Source organism: Dasypus novemcinctus, chromosome 17 (genome assembly GCF_030445035.2).
Source record: "Dasypus novemcinctus isolate mDasNov1 chromosome 17, mDasNov1.1.hap2, whole genome shotgun sequence".
In the NCBI taxonomy this organism is placed as follows: Eukaryota; Metazoa; Chordata; class Mammalia; order Cingulata; family Dasypodidae; genus Dasypus; species Dasypus novemcinctus.
The window spans coordinates 59,453,090-59,470,919 of record NC_080689.1 but is presented as its reverse complement, the minus strand read 5'-3'; the positions used below and the strand labels follow the sequence as shown (position 1 = coordinate 59,470,919).

The 17,830-nt window shown below is 38.9% G+C and overlaps 1 protein-coding gene across 2 annotated transcripts in view; it reads left to right on the top strand.

The window, feature by feature from the left end:
• Nucleotides 1-4,800, top strand: part of TIA1 (TIA1 cytotoxic granule associated RNA binding protein) — a 37,623-nt gene extending 32,823 nt beyond the window's left edge. For both annotated transcript variants that reach the window (XM_004460122.3, XM_004460123.4), the window contains 2 exons: nucleotides 493-638; nucleotides 1,502-4,800. In XM_004460122.3, the coding sequence (XP_004460179.1) occupies nucleotides 493-638; nucleotides 1,502-1,628 (273 nt within the window). In that variant the 3' untranslated portion in view covers nucleotides 1,629-4,800. The remainder of the gene's footprint in view (nucleotides 1-492; nucleotides 639-1,501) is intronic.
• The last annotated feature ends 13,030 nt before the right edge of the window (nucleotides 4,801-17,830 follow it).

Sequence of the window (17,830 nt, the reverse complement as noted above, 5' to 3'; positions counted from 1 at the left end):
ATACGGCTATAAATATATTTAGGGCTGTGACATTTTCTTCCAGATGTTGCTGCTTCTGTTTTTCACAGGCAGCTTTTACTGGTTTTTCACAGGCAGCTTTTACTGGTTTAAACTTGATCCTACAAAGATTTCTGTGAGGAAGTTGTAAATGGAGCACAGATATGGGACTAGGAAAATCCTAAAGCAAACCATATGTATTTTTCCTTTCTAAAGTAAAGAGTTTACAAAGCACTTCATTATTCTGAGCTTGGTATTTATTACTAAGGCATTACCTGTTACCTTACAAAGGTCTCCCAATGAAAATATCATGTAGAGTTATAGCAGTATAACCTCACTTCTGGTTAGCCATCCCTTACTAAACTCTTGTTTATCCTGTCATTTTAATTATAATGATGACTTTCTATATTATAGCAAGTACTTAATGGTATTTTTGGAATTTGTACAAGTAGATTCAAATGATACTAACTTATCTGTTACAATTTTATTTAAAAGCAAAATCAAATTGGATATCCACAAGCTTATGGTCAGTGGGGCCAGTGGTATGGAAATCCACAACAAATTGGCCAGTATATGCCTAATGGTTGGCAAGTTCCTGCATATGGAATGTATGGCCAGGCATGGAACCAGCAGGGATTTAAGTAAGCAGATTTGCTCTTTTCTTTTATTATCCTTAGAAAATGTCAAGAATTAATTTATAGTTTTAAATCTTTCTCTTTTAAACATTTGCCTAGAAATATGTTGTCTTAAAATGTGACCAGCATGATAAAGAATTTTGGTAATGCTTGATAATGAATCAACTAATGTTTTAGTAAGAAATAAGAGTGTAATATTGGTAAGCTTTTTACATTACTGGTGATCACTTAGTAAGTCATTGTTGAATATAGTTACTTTGATAAGCAGTTGTTTTATTCAGTATCCTTTTTTCTATGCATTATTAGTCAGGTATTGTTATATGGCAGGCTTCCTTAAAAAAAATCCCTTTATGCAATTTTACATAATTTCTGAAGAACAAACTGAAAATAAAAATACATTGCAGTTAAAGAGTGTTGTAATGTTGAAAAAAATGTTTCAACTTACATGTGCTAACAATTGTTTTCATTTCTTCAAGTAATATAAATGCTAGTCCTTATTATACCAAATGATCAAATTTCTTTCTGGGGGTGGCTTGTTCAACATATGTCTAACCCAAATAAGACCGTTTCCTTTCTGAGGTAGAAGATGGGTTTTACTGGGCTCAAATGTTTATAGTTTATAGATTAAGGGTAGTTTCTTAGCTGTAATTTCTAACAAAATAAAACTGTTCAAATTAAATGGGATGCTTACTTCTTAAGGCAAAAAACTTTTGCCTTTGCTTTCCCTTTGCATAACTTCTATTCCTATATTGGATTTAAGAAAAAGTGTGTTTCCCATTTCTCATGTATATGTTATTTGTTCTTGGCAGTACATTTTCTTTAATCAATGGATTTCCCCTGACCTCTGCTTCTTTCACATTCTCTACCAGTCAGACGCAGTCTTCTGCACCGTGGATGGGTCCAAATTACAGCGTGCAGCCACCTCAGGGGCAGAACGGCAGCATGTTGCCTAACCAGCCTGCAGGGTATCGAGTGGCTGGGTATGAAACCCAGTGAGAAAGGACTCCGGTATCTAAAGCCAGTGGCTTGAGGCTACAGGGAATGTAGTAAAGCCGTTGTTTACTTAAAGATTTATCAAATCAGTCAGTGCAAATGTCAGATACAATGTATTTATTTAAAAGATTCATTTTTTAAATCATGAAATTACTTATCATCCACATTGTTTTAAAAAGAAACAAGATGCTGGATGTCTGCCAATTTTTGCCTTCATTACCTTTTTTGATAAAGTTTCTCAGATCCTTGTTTCAAATAAAAATGCAGGGATTGCTGCCACTTTTTAAAAATTAAGAGGCAGAAAATTGCACAATGTTGAACTTTTCTCCACTAAAGTAGTGTGCAGTTCTAGTTTGCATTCCTAAGATGATTTAAAACATGTAATATAAAGATGTAAAAAGAAAAAAAAAAGAAAAACCAAAACTGTGCAGAGTCTAGAAGTCTTTGTAGTCTTCAGCTTGTGCACAATTCTGTTTTAGGTTTTTTTAAAAATAAGCATTGTTTTTGCTGTCCCATCTCCACTGTTATACCTTTGGGGTTTTTAAATATAAATTATTAGTTTACATCATTTTTGTATCTACATTTTTTTTTTCACAAATTTGTCTTGCCTTATTAAATTTCTGTAAAATATACTTAAAAGGAAAAAATAATGTTCACTTAAATTGAACTTTTCTCAGATGGATTGATAATTGCATTCATTTTGTGTTTTATAAGAGAAGGTGCCTCAAGAATTCCGTTGGATTTGTCTAAAAGGATTTTTATCTTCTGTGATAAATTTTGCTGTGTACCAGGAAATATAAAGACAAACTTGTTACTAAGAAAATCTCTGAAATGTGATAAGTTCTTATGAACTCATGTTAATTTCATGTGTCAACTTCTACATTTACATGTATTATTTCATTATGTAAAATGTTTAGCAATTTAATATTTTGCACAGTTAGCAAACTTTGTATGTCATTTCCTTCTTAAAGGTATCATGCAGAGTTGACATGAGATTTATAGGATTTTAAGTTGTTTGCATGTGAATATGAAATACACACTTTGGTAGTCTTTAAATACAAAGTCATCTGCTCTTGTTTTTCAAAAATTTTGAGAAACAAAGTTGTATGTAAAGGAATATATTAATTTGCTGTTTTCTAGTTAGATTTACTCAAAAAGAGTAAATTGACTTAATTTTAATATGTACAAATGATAGCTGTGAAACTGTAGAATATCCTGTGTCAGGCTTGGGGTTCATTGAAAACTCCAAAATTAGCCTGAAGGACCAGCCAGGCAAAGCATTTTTAAATGTTCAGAGGCCAAAAAAATACAAAAAACTTAAAATCCTACCTCCTTAAACAGCCTTCAAAGAGGAGAATCCTCAGTGCAATCATTATTTTGAATTTTTTGGTACCTGTTTTCCTGGAGTTCCAATTTTATTATTTTGGGCTGGCTCCAAGCATTAAGAGGTTTAATCTTTGATGGCATGTTCTAGTTTTGAAATTTCCAGTGCATTTCAGAGTCTTTTAGAAAGAGCTGAGGGAGGTTTTCATTTTGTTTTCACTGTAGCTCACAAACCTTCTTCATCTCACAAAGGTATACATATTTGGATGGTTGGTTGTTTTTAAGACCTTCGGAGAACTCCCAGTGTTTTATTCAGGAACAAAAAAGGCCTGTGAAATCTTAGTTTTCCTGGTCTATAAGCTACCAGGTAGGAGCAAATGACTCTAAGCTGGTCTTTAAGCCAATACACTTCTAAACCAGAGCCCAGGAAAGACAGCTCATAAGCGCATAATTCTGGAGCTCAGTTCTATGCAGTTGTACTGATGTTTCATTAAGTCACTGTGTATTTTAAGTGTTGGTACATTAAAAGTTGATTTATGGAAGATGAGTAAATTTTTTTAAATATCTGGATATTTTATTTTCTCATTAATGTCTACAGATCAGGGCACACAACCAAAAGCAGCTTAAATGAAGTTGTCTGAAAATATAAAATACCAGGAAGCTACTTTTAGATTTCTTCTGGCTTATGTTTCTATTTTAGTTTCATTATTATTTTTCTCTTATTCAAAAATATTTTATTTCCTAAACATATATGGACTGCAGGGTCAATTATTTGGGCATAAATAATTTAAGCAAATAATTTTTCTTTCATTTTGACTATCTCAAGTTATAACAGTTTTTATTAGCCAGTATATTTTCATATTGCACAAATTTTTAAATGTACATTTACTGCTTTTTGAGAAGAAAGTGGTTGCGTTACTCATGATGAAAAGGTTACTACTGAACAGATTCACAGTTTGGGAATAATGCAACTTCTATTTAAAACCTACCCTTAGCGTTAAATCATTTAAAGATAATTCAATCTAAAAATCATACTGGTATTAGTTACCAGACATTACAATTTTTTAAATGGTTTCATTCTCTGCAATATGCATTCAGATTTTACTTTGAAATACATCTGGTACTGTAAAGAACATGAAGTGATTCATTCTTAATGGGTCATTAATCCAGTATTCTTTACCCTGACTTTTGGATATTAAAGTTCCTTTGTTTTCTATAGCCTGTGGGATCTTCTTGCAGTGATTATTGTGTGTGAGAGATTTTTTTTTCTTTTTGGTCTAAAGCCATATTGTCTCACTTAAGATATTTGTTAGTTTTTTGTGTTTTTTTACTTATTCTAGAAATCATGGTTTGAATTGGAATACTGCTCAATACCTCAAAGAACTGGCATTTTGCAGATTTAACTAATCATGAAACCGGGATCATTTTCCTTGTTGATATAGAAAATGAGATTCATTTTCTAGTTTTATTTTTCTCCTGTTTTGTATCTGTGCTTGCTCATCTTTTCTATATGTATTAGATTTCTATTCCATTTGAAAAGGCAGTTATTTGATAAGGGCCGGATTGCATTTATAAAGGGAGTTAGGTTTTACCATGTGCTGTAGGGGGCTCTTGAGGTTACAATTGAATTGGAAAAACAAAATTTGTTTATAGGCCATACAAAAACAAACCCTCTCAGTGAAAGAAGTGATTTCTAAAAACAGTATCATTTGGTCGTAGGTGGTTATTGTATTTTATTTCAGTGACCACTGCATTTTGACTGTTGTGTTTAAAACTTCAAGAACATACCTCCAAAACTATGCGTTTAACTTAAGAGCCTTAATAAAAAGTATGTGAATGTGTCTCATTTGAATTTTGGAGATCTAAATCCATCTGGATATACACTGAGAGATTAGAGATTAACTAAACAAAACCTACAGGTATCAACAGTAATATTTTAATGACATTATTTTGTTATTAGAAATTTCTGTTTTATTCAAGCAGTTGTCTACAACACTGGCTTCAGAGATGAGTTTTGTTTTTTGTGTTTTTTGCTAAGATTGACCAATAATTACACAATAGCAAGCATGTCTAAAGTTGGAGGCTGAAGTTATTGTAACAGAAATTCATCTGAAAAGGGAAAAAGACTTCTGACATATGACTAGGCTGAGGTGAGGCACTGTGCAGAAAATAGGGAGTAAGAAATTTGCATATTGGATGAGATCCCTAGCTCCTTATCTTTGAATACCAACAGCCAGCCAGGCTTATACTTACCAGGTAGCATATTGGAGGATTCTTCTGGAAAAACCACTGCTGAGGGAAAAGACACTGACCTTTGAGGATCCCCACCAAAAAACCCAACTGGTCACTAAACCCCTACGATGAAGTACACCAGTCATTTTGCCCTGCCTATGTATACATATCTTCCAAACAGGTACTTTAGTGCTTCACTTTGAAGCAGAGACGCAAAGATCACCAGAAATATGAGAAAAACTCTGATGATGAAAGGTATATGTAAACAAAAAGTAACTCCCAGGAAGTAGAAAACCTTTAAGAACTACAATCTCCTCAGATCCAAAAGGATACTATATTCAAGAAATCAGTGCAAGATCCTAGTAAACATCAGAACAAGAAATTTAAAATATGAAAAACTTAAGTGAGAATATTGAAAGACCAGGAAACCATCTAGAACAAAAATCAAAGTGAAAGGGAAAAAAATAGATCAATTCAGGAGGTTTAATGTCCAACTAATAGTTCCAGGAAGAGAACTGAGAAAATAGGGATGGGGGTGGAATAGAAAAACAATACAAAAACATTTCCCTGATGAAATGGATTGGAAAAAAGGCTCATACCAAGGTATACCACATGAGATTTTAGGATATCAGACATAAAGAGGATATTCTAAAAGTTCCCAGATAGCAAAAAATGATCACATACTAAAGATTGAAAATACTGGCCTTATATTCTCAACAGCAACATTAAAAACTACGGATCAATGGTGTACTGCCTTCAAAAGTTTGAATGAATTATATATCCAATTATACTGTTGGGGGTAATAATAAAGGTATTTTTAGACATGCAAGCTCTATGATGTATGATGTCTAGAAATGGGGCTGGGCACAGGTGAAAGGTAAAGTCCCAGAAGTTCCAGAATGACAGCTGTGAAGTAGACAGTCCAGACTGATGGCCAGCAGGATAGACTATGAAAGATTATCTGACAGGTTGGACAATGTAGACAGTTGTATAGTGGGAGACACTACAAAGCTGTGGAGGATGCAAGAAAATGTAAATGTTAGAAAATCAGGCAAATGAACAAAAAGGCAAATTATCAGGAAAAACAAATTGTACAAGAAAGGAAATGTTCCCTTCCTGAGCAAGTACAAGCTTTAAGATTATATCTTAATACATTAAGTATTAAGATTATAATGTAGTTAATAGTAATGGAAACCCTGAAATTTGACCCAATAAAAAGTTGACAAGTTCTCAAGGGAACTATTCAAGAACAACCCTTTTCTGGGTGTGTGAATTATGTGGATTTGTTTTTAAGTAAGTCATTAGTTTAACACATTTTTAATCACTTAAAGTTATCAAAGAAAAAGTACTTGTGATGGAGGCAGGACTTAAAAAGACTTGATTTTGTGGATTCTGTCTTATACATGGTTCTAGTCTGATTTGTTTTTCACTTGAGGCAATTTAGGAATCAAGAGATGAATAAATGGGAATATAACTTTAAATGGCATATAAGCCTTACCTAACATAAGCTTCTAGTACTGATGAGGGCAGCAAAGGAAATGGATTTTGTTTTGAAAGGGATGGAGTGGTCAATGACTTTAATTCCTGTGCTTGGAGGAAACTTAATAGAAGAAATGAAAGTCTTTAGATAGGTTTCTCAAAAATCATAAAGTGTCCTTAAACCCTCCTAAATCTCAAGATGCTTTTGAAAAGTAAAAAGATATTCTGGCTTCAGTAATTTATGTATCTTCTCACCTGATTTCTTGTATTACAAATAACACTAGGGTTAAGAAGTAGGGAGTACATGGGAGGTCCAAGGTTCAAACCCCGGGCCTCCTCGACCTGTGTGGAGCTGGCTCATACATAGTGCTGTTGTGCGCAAGGAGTGCCCTGCCACACAGGGGTGTCCCCGCGTAGGGGAGCCCCACGCGCAAGGAGTGCACCCCGTAGGGAGAGCTGCCCAGGAATGGTGCCGCACGCACGGAGAGCTGACACAGCAAGATGACGCAACAAAAAGAAACAGATTCCCATGCTGCTGACAACAGAATCGGACAAAGAAGACGCAGCAAATAGAGACAGAACAGACAACCGGGGTGGGGGGTGGGGGGCGGGAAGGGGAGAGAAATAAATCTTTAAAAAAAAAAAGGAGTGGATGTGCCTCAAGCGATTGAGCTCCCACCCCCTACATGGGAGGTCCCAAGTTCAGTTCCCAGTGCCTCCTGAAAAAAACAAGCAAAATAAATGGAAAAAAACCTCAGGGAGCCAATGTGGCCAGCTTCTCACATACGAGATCCTGGGTTCAGTTTCTGACCTCTGGCACTTAAAAAAAGGGGGAGGGGGGCAGGGGAGTGAACGGGGCTCAAGTGTTTGAGTGTCTGCTTTCCACATGGGGGATCTGGGTGCGGTTCCTGGTGCCTCCTAAAAACAAGTGAGAAAACCAACTCAGGAGCCGATGTAGCTCAGTGGTTAAGCCCTGGCATCCCACATACAAGGTCCTGGGTACCAACCCTGGTACCTGGGCGGGGGGGGGGGGGTGGATTTTTTTGTCTGTATCGAATACATTTAATTGAGAAATGTAATAATAAATGATCTTTAATAGTGGTCTTCAAATAAAGGCAGGTTCAGTGCTTTGCTCTTTTGAGGCAAAGTTTTCAGTTATGTTGTAAACCTAAATCAGATACATAGGTGAGTGATGTTTTAGACTCTTCATAATGTATTACTCCTCAGTTAATCAGGCTCCACTAGAATTTAGTTCCAAGATTTGGAAAGGGATAGGTGCTGTTGTGAGATGTTGTATAGTTACCAATTCATTCTGGCTCCTCTGTTTTTTTAAACAAAGAACAGCATGACTTCTTGGTTTGGGAAGAGACAATCCATCTCTCACCTGGATATTTATTAAAGTGGTTGAAAAAGACAGTTTGCAAAAGTGTGGCATATTTGTAATTCAGGATAAACCTTTTTTTGTGTGTGACATCATTTTAGTTTATCTGTATCCCTTCAGAAGACTGTAAACTTAATGAGTTATTACTGTTTCAAGTTTGTAGATAAATTGCCATACCTAACAGTGCCTGGCACACAGCTCCATTCAATGTTGATTTTTAAAATAAATGAATTTCCAAGATCTGGCAGCAACTCTAACTTGCCTATCTGAATGCTTTTAAATATTTATACTTACGTTGTAATTGAATTTCATGCATTCCATTTTCCAAAGTGATCTGTAACCAACTGATCTTTTTGCCTAGCTGGCCAAAGGACTTTCTATCTTGAAAGTCCATTAATTTTATTAGGATATCTCTTAATTACTCTGAATCAAACTCCCTGGGAATATGTAGGTTCAAGTTTTCTACTTAGGGTTGTCTTTGGCAATTCATTTGTAGTGTATTGGATCTTCCCTGCCTATCTTATGTTTCTATTTGCCCATAATCCTAACTTTCCTTTTGTTTGCTTTATTTCTTTTTAATTTCTGTACTTTAATGTATGTCCTGTGGTTTCCATACTTGCTTGTGTTCCCTTTAAATTTTTTTTCTGCCCCCCTCGTGGCTTTTTTTGCATGCTGTCTGCTCTCTGTGTCCATTCACTGTGTGTTCTTCTGTGTCTGTATTTATTTCTCTTCCCCCCTTGCGGTTTGCTTGCTGTCTGCTCTCTGTGTCCATTCGCTGTGTGCTCTTCTGTGTTTTTGCTTGTCTCCCTTATTTGTTGCATCACCTTGCAGAGTCGGCTCTCCACGGCACTGGCCCGGCGGCACTCCGCGGTGTCTGCAGGACAGGTGGCTCTCTGCAGCATGCAGGCAAGCCTGCCTTCACAAGAGGCCCCGGGACACGAACCCAGGGCCTCCCATATGGTAGATGGAAGCTCAACTGATCGAACCAAAGCTGCTTCCCACTCCCTTTAAATTTTATTTTCACTCAAATGCTTTCGTCTTTTTCTCTTTCTCAAATTCTACCAGTTTCTGCTTCACTTCAGGGACATCCCTTCCCCAACTTCTTGTATTTCCTAGAGTGTATTTGTGCAAATACTATGCTGCATATTTCTATGTACTTATAATTTAATGGTTGGATTTTCCTGGGCCAAGTACTAGCAGGAGAATGAAGGGAAAGGGAGTCTGTTCAGGTTTCTCAACTCCCTCCTCTGTGGCTACAGTGATGAACTGTCTATAAAATAAGGCTCTCAGTGTAGCCATACACTCTCGGGCGGGGACATTGTTAAGAACAAAGTGTTCTATGCAAGCTCTAAGCACCATGACTCTTTAATCTGTTACATTGAGACCTTTTTCCTGCCTTTTCAAGGCGATCCCCTAACTTGCCTTTTCAGTTATGTTATCTCTGGACCCCCTAGGCACTTCGTGTCCTTTCTTTTCCACCTCCACTTGCTCTCACTGACACACTGCAAAGCTCAGGTGTCCTTGTTGAAGGTCTTGCTTAGGGTTGGGTTCTCTCCTGGGAGTATTTGCTGGTGGTTTGGGGATCTGCTACCACCAGTTCCTTCCTCACTTCCTGTTCTTCCCCCACTGCACTGTTCTGGCCTCTCAGCCCATTCTGTTAATCTCAGCTCTTATTCACACTTCCATTCAATGTGGAATTTGTGAATTGTCTCCACCTGTCAAGTTTGACTGACGACACTGTGGGGATTGTGGACATGTTTTTCTTGTTACTCTGTGATTTCTTGAAGTGGAAAGATCCAGAACCAGGCTGCTGCCATGTTTCTACCAGAATCAGAAGCCCAAAGTAATTTTAAACATAAATCTGATCATGACACTCTATTTGTTTGCTTCAAATAGCATTTAGAATGAAATCTAAAATCATGAACATGGCTGCAATGCCTTCTGTAGCTCTGTAGCACAACTTTTACTTATCCAACTTAACAGCAGGCCATTCTCCCCCATAAACCCTTAAGCGCCACACTGATCTTTAAATTTCTTGAATAAGAAAGCACTTCATGTCATTTAGGGTCTAAACGACATGGCGCTCAAACTAATAATTTTGAAAGGGGAAATTTTGATGTAAATAGTTGTTAAATAGTAAAAGGTGGTTTACTAAGGGGGAAAGAAAGACTTGAAGGGATCCAGAAGTAACGGATGAAAAAAATATATATATTACCTATAGACAGTGCACAATGAGGGGACTAAGGACTTAGGAGTTCACAGTTCTCACCAAAGCTGAAATTCTGACCTCTTCAAAAATACCTTGGTCATCACAGGGACATACATACGTCCTGATGAAGAGATTGGATTCATCAGAGGGTATGGGTCAGAGCTCATTCATAGCAGCTGCCTGTCATTGCCAGTATGTGGGTGTGGATGGCTCGAAGTGATCTGCAGAGGTGGGCCACCAAGTGGGGAGACTAGAGTTGCCAGATTTAGCAAATGGAACTACAATCCCAAATACTACATGGGACACATACTAAAGATGGTTTACCTGGAATTCAGAGTTAACTGGGTGGCCTGTATTTTATCTGTCAATCCTGGAGACAGCTGCAGGAGGGTGCTGCCAGAGTGGCCATGGAAGCAGCTGCAGGTGGGGAAGTGTGCCCTGAGGGTGTGGCTGGGGCAGGTCCTGAGGGCTGCTGAGGTGAGCACCACCGGGTCTCCTGAACACGGATCCACTAGCTCCCGCAGTGAATAAAAAAGACCAGAATCTATTTGGGAAGTGCCTTCCTGCCCCTATGAGCTTGCAGTGTTTCCCCAGCGCCCTCTACTGACAAAGCCCAATGTTGAGCAGCTGGCGAAAGAAGTATTAAACAAAGCAAGGCAAAGGGTGGACCGGGAACTGACAGACTATTCCATGACTCGGCCTTGCCACCTGAACACCTTTAAGTTGTCTGCTGAAATGTCATTTGCTCTAAGAGGCCTTCCTTTCTTTACCCCATGTATTAGCCAAAGGTGTGGATGCAGAATACCAGAAATTGGTTGGTTTTTATAAAGGGTATTTATTTGGGGCAGGAGCTTACAGATACCAGGTCATAAAGCATAAATTACTTCCCTCACCAAAGTCTATTTGGAGCAAGATGGCTGCTGACGTCTACAAGGGTTTAGGCTTCCCGGGTTCCTACGTTCTTAGGGCTTGCTTTTCTCCGGGTTCAAGGTTCCTTTCTTCCTGGGGCTGGCTTCTCTTTCCTCTGCGTGCTGACTTCCCAGAGCTCCAGCTTAAGTCTTCACCATCAAACTCCAACATCAAAACTCCAACGTCAGAAACCCCCAACTCTGTTCTTTGCCATGCCTTTTATCTGTGAGTCCTCATCCACTGGGGACTCAACACCCTAATCATAACTCAATCATGCCCAGGTTCAGATCAAATTACAAGCATAATCCAATATTTCTTTTTGGAATTCATCAATTATATTAAACTGCTACACTCCACCCTCTGAATTCCAAAAAAATTACAATATTTAAAAAAAAAAATCAGTTACAATGCAAGCACTAAATCATATCACAATCAATTTAAATAAATATAGTTTGTCTTGGGGCAAAGTCCTGTCGGCTATAGACCTCTGAAACTTAAAAAATAATTTATCTGTTTCCAGTACACAAATGTACAGACATAGGATAAACATTTTCATTACAATAAGGAGAAATTGGGAGGGAAACATGAGTCACGGAGTCCTCTACAGTTCAGTAAACCTGCAGGACATTCTCCATTTGGTATCAAAGTATGAGAGTCATTCTTAAGAAGATGGTTTCTTCTCCTTGGTGCCAAAGTAAACCTACCCTTTCCAAACATGCTTGCCCAATGGCCATTTTCTTGGTTCCACCCTCAACAAGCATCTGGGTGTTGACCAAGCTCCAGACCTCTCCCTCGAAGAGTGTTGGGGTGATTGCCACACCTTACCCAATCTTTGGGTTAGTCTTAACCCCCCTAGCACAGTGATGTGAAGACAACATTCCCCCTAACCTTTGGCATACAGGCTCAACCCTCTCAGAGCAATGAGCTGACCACCTGGCCTTCCCTAACCTTTCGGGGACAGGTCCACCCCTCTCAGACATGTGGGGTGTCAACTTTAACTGCCCTAATCCTTGGGGAATGTGCTTCACCCACTCTGTACTCTGGGGTGGCAAAACTCTCTCAGAACACCGGACAGGAACATCCACCCTCTTCAACTGCTGGGGAAACTCACCCTCTCTGTACACATAGGTGGGGTTCTTCTCTTGGCCCAAGGTGATATCTTATCCAGATCTCAGCTTCCATGGTTTTCCTCTTAAAGCTCTTTCTCCTTCAATCTCTCCTTTCCATGTCCTTTTTATTCCAGGTTGACAGTGGTTTTGTTTATACAGCACTCTCAAAAAGTCTGTTGGTTTAGCATGCAGGAAGCAGGGGTCCAAGCCATCAGACAGTAAGACTTTCCACAAGTCTTTCCTAGAAAACTATATCTTCAAACTTGATTTACCATTCCAAGTATAATTAAGTCCTCAAATGGGAGCTTGATTTCCAAAGGCTTGGAATTTCCAGAATCAGTTTCTGTTTTCTTTTTGTCAAAGAGTTCAGTCCTTAACTTATCTCTCTCATCTAGTATTTTGCTATAAGCTGCAAGCAAAAGCCAAGCCGCATTATCTGGGTTTACTTTGGAAAGTTCTTCAGCTAAATGCCCAGGCTCACCATTTTCAAATTTTGCCTTCTGTACAACACCAGAAGTTAATCTTGCTAAGTTATCTGCAACTTTAAAACACGGATTACCTTTCCTCCAATTTCCAGTAGTTTCATCATTTACTTCTAAGGCATCATAAAAAGTCTCTTTATCATCCATATTGCTATCAACAGTCTCTTCAAAGAACTGTAGGTCTTTTCTGGCAAGCATCTCACAATTCTTCCAAAAAATACCCCTTACCCATTTATAAAATCATTCCAGCATTTCGGTAATTGCAAAAGCACTTCCCCACTCCTCAGTACCAAATTCTGTATCAGTCAGCCAAAGGGGTGCTGATGCAAAATACCAGAAATTGGTTTTTATAAAGGGTATTTATTTGGGGTAGGAGCTTACAGATACCAGGCCATAAAGCATAAATTACTTCCCTCACCAAAGTCTATTTGGAGCAAGATGGCTGCTGACGTCTACAAGGGTTTAGGCTTCCCGGGTTCCTACGTTCCTGGGGCTTGCTTTTCTCTGGGTTCAAGGTTCCTTTCTGGGGCTGGCTTCTCTTTCCTCTGCGTGCTGACTTCCCGGGGCTCCAAGCTTAAGTCTTCACCATCAAATTCCAATGTCAAAACTCCAACATCAGAAACCCTCAACTCTGTTCTTTGCCATGCCTTTTATCTGTGAGTCCAAGGGTAGGGACTTAACACCCTAATCAAAACTCAATTGTGCCCAGGTACAGATTGGATTACAAGCATAATCCAATATTTCTTTTTGGAATTCATCAATAATATTAAACTGCTACACTCCACAATCAAAATCATTTCCCTCTCACCTTATGCTTTGTAGCCTTTGTCATAATTTGTAATTATGTATTTATTGTGTGATTACTTCTTTAAAGGATGTGTTTCTCACTAAAATAAAACCTAGTGACTTTTCTTCCAGGTTGTACATATCCAGTAGATGGTAAGACAGAGGTGTTCCATAAATGTTTTTGATGTACTCAATGAACGGGTTAAATTATCTCAAACAATGTTTTTAACCAAATGGTTTTCTACCATCTGCTGACAGTACTAGCAGCTGGGATACTAGTTTTAAGGGGATAAGAGCTGAAACTAAAGCTAGCCAAGGACCAACTTCTTTATGCCTTACACAGTAATATATATATATACACTAATCGTAAAGGCCCAGGGAGCCACGGATCCAGTGAGTGTTTAATCAAGATCTCTCAAGTTCCTGGCTTGAGTAATCAGATGATGAGCTAGTTACTAGGGAGGGGAGGTGGTGTTTGGGAGTGGAGGAAGAGGATCTTATTTGTAAGGAACAGAAGCTAGTTCGCAGGAAATGAGAGCTAATGAGTCCTGTTTCCATATGGAGTTGGGATATGTGTGATACTCAGGTACAAATACCAGTAGGTAATGATTGATTTGGAATTCTAGAAAGATGCAAGCTGGAAACAGAGAATGGAGTGATCAGCATTTAAGTGATAGTTTAACTCATGGAATGTAGAACACCCAGGGAGATGCCAGAGTGAGAAGAGGACTGAGGAAAGAACTCATAGATCCCAGTGTTTAAGAGGGAAGAGAAAGAGAAGCTTGTAACAGGGAATGAGAAAGAGCTGCCTGACAAGTGGGAAAAATACCAAGGGTCAATGATGTCACAGAAATCAAGGAGGGAAATTAAGAAAGTAGAAGTAGTAAAGAGTATCAAATACTGCAGAGGGGAAAAACACATGAAAAAGGAAGTCTTGAATTTAGCAATAAAGAAGTCATTGGTGACTTTAAAGTGAGTATTGTTAGTGAAGTAGTTGGGGATCAGAATGTGGACTGCAGTGGGTTGAGTGAATGCAAGGTGAGATCAGTTAGCTAGTACAGACCACCCTCCTGGCATTTGGCTGTGGAGAGAAGGAAGGAAAGAGGAAAGAAGAGATGAGTTTAAAGAAGCAATAAGATTTAAATATGTATACACATATAACTACAATAAGAACTATTAATAAACCACAAAGTAAATTGCCATCAAAGACAATCCCACATGGGAATTCTGCATGATTATTTTGTAAGCTCACAACTTCTCTAGTAATAAAATATATATGTGTGTGTGTATGTATATGTGTATGAATATATATATATATATGAGCGGATGTAACTCAAGTGGTTGAGCATTTGCTTCCCATGTACGAGGGCCTGGGTTTAATCTTCCCTGCCCTGATAACAGATAATTCAAAACCCCCAACCCCCACCCCTAATTCAACAGGATGTATCAAAACCAACCATGAGAGGGAAACAGATTTGGCTCAACTGGATAGAGCATCTGCCTACCACATGGGCAGCCCAAGGTTCAAACCCCGGGCCTCCTGACCAGTGTGATGAGCTGGCCCACATGCAGTGCTGATGCACGCAAGGAGTCTTGTGCCCCACAGGGGTGTCCCCCGTGTAGGGGAGCCCCACGTGCAAGGAGTGCACCCCCTAAGGAGAGCCGCCCAGTGCAAAAAAAGTGCAGCCTGCCCAAGGGTGGCGCAGCACACATGGAGAGCTGGCACAGCAAGATGATGCAACAAAAAGAGACACAGATTCTAGGTGCCACTGAGAAGAATGAAAGTGGACACAGAACACACAGCGAATGCATACAGAGAGCAGACAATGGGGGGGGCAGGGAAGGGGAGATAAATAAATTTAAAAATAAATACATCTTTAAAAAAAAAAAAACAACCATGAGAATATCACAAGATTATCAAATATCCTGTTTAACATTGCAACACGTCCATCACCGGCTCCCCAAGACCTCCTCCCAACAGGGCAAAAGTCAGTAATCTCCCACCCCGTATCTGCACGCCACATCTACTCTCCCCTTCTGTAAACCTTCCCAGTTACCCCAGCTCAAAAGAAGCAATCCCAACGTGGGCAGGCAGACTGAGGACTCACTTCAGACCCTCCCGTGCCATGGAACTAATAAACTCTGCTTGAATTTTGGTCTGCCTCTGAGCCTCACTAAACCTGGACCTAATAGTTCTATTGATGTGGGCTATGGGTGGAAGGCTCTTTGTCTCTTCAGAGATAACTAAGTTGTTTGACTTGTGGGTGGGGACCGGTAAGAGGCTGCAGTCCTGCCCTTAGGGACTGGCAGCGGCTCCAGTCCCAGGAAATGTTTAACAATGCAAGGGCTATAAACTTTAAGTATTTAGGGGAAATGCAAAAACCAAATACACTAAAGGCTTATCTAGAATGTCTGGAGTCCATGCTAAAAGCTTACCTAAGATGTGGAAGATATATGCTAATTGAAGCCTATTGAGAACTGAAACAAAGGGACCATTTGGCCTTTCCTCTCTGTATAAAAGACGTTTGAAAATCTTGTTCAGGGCTCGGGATTCAAACTGAAAGCTCCCGAGTCCGGCCGGCCGTCAATAAACCATTTTTCCTTCTCAAAATCATTCCTGAGTCCTGGCCTCTCTATACTTCTCTTAAATTCCACAACACTATTATATACAAAAGAGAAATCAGAGGGACAAAGAAGGTCATTATATACTAGTAAAAGGGCCATTTCAACAAGACAACACTTATAAATGCACCTAGTAGCAGAGCCCAAATATATGAAGCAAATATTGACAGATTTTAAGGAAGAAGTAGACGGTTCTTTATTAATAGGCTTTAATACACCACTTCCAATAATGAATAGAACATTTCGACAGAAGATCAACACAGAAACAGAAGACTTGAATGATACTCTAAACCAACTTGACCTAACATATATAGAGAATATTTCATACAACAGCAGCAGAATACATATTCTTCTCCAGTGCACATGGATCATTCCCCAGGATAGATCATATGGTAGATTACAAAACAAATCTCAATAAATTAAAAAATATTGAAATCAAAAAATGTATCTTCTCTAATTGTAATGGAATGAAACTAGATATAAATAAGAGAGACAAGTGGAAAATTCACAAATATGTGGAAATTAACCCATGGATCAAAGAAGAAATTGCAAGGGAAATTAGGAAATATCTTGAGGTGAATGAAAATGAAAACAATACATCAAAATTTATGAGATGCAGTAAAGGCAGTGCTGACAGGAAAATGTATAGCTCTAAATGTTTACATTAAAAAAGAAGACCTTCAATCAGAGCCCTAACCTCACAACTGGAAGATCTAGAAAAAAAACAATCTAAACCCACAGGTAGCAGAAGGAAGGAAGTAAAGATTAGAGCAGAGATAAATGAGAGAATAAAAATAGAACTAAAAAAAGTTGACCCATTGAAAAGGTCAATAAAATTGACAAACCTTTAGGTAGACTGACAAAAAAAGAGGATACAAATAACTAAAATCAAATAAAAGGATTTTACACCAACCCTACAGAAAAAGGACTATAAGAAAATACTATGGGGAAGAGGATGTGGCTGAACTGATAGAGCATCTGCCTACCATATAGGAGGTCCAGAGTTCAAACTCAGAGCCTCCTGGCCTGTGTGGTGAGCTGGACCATATGCAGTGCTGCCATGCACAAGGAGTGCTATGCCATGCAGGGGTGTCCCCCGCATAGGGGAGCCCCACATGCAAGGAGCGCTCCCCACAAGGAGAGCCGGCCCACGTAAAAAAAGCGCAACCTGCCTAGGAGTGATGCCAAACACATGGAGAGCTGACACAGCAAGATGACGCAACAAAAAGAGACACTGATTCCCAGTGCTGCTGAGAATGCAAGCGGTCACGGAACACACAGTAAATGGATACAAGATAGCAGACAACGGGGATGGGGGAAGGGGAGAGAAATAAATAAAAAATAAATCTTTAAAATAAAAAAAAGAAAATACTATGATCAACTGTACACCAACAAATTAGATAACAAGAAATGTGTAAAATCTTTGTAAATTTAATATGCTTCCAAGGACCCCAAATGGAAAGGTATTGCCTGCTCTTTTTTTTTTTTAAAGATTTATTTATTTATTTAATTCCCCCCCCCTCCCCTGGTTGTCTGTTCTCTGTGTCTTTTTGCTGCGTCTCGTTTCTTTGTCTGCTTCTGTTGTCAGCGGCACAAGTGTGGGCGGCGCCATTCCTGGGCAGGCTGCACTTTCTTTCGCGCTGGACAGCTCTCCTTATGGGTGCACTCCTTGC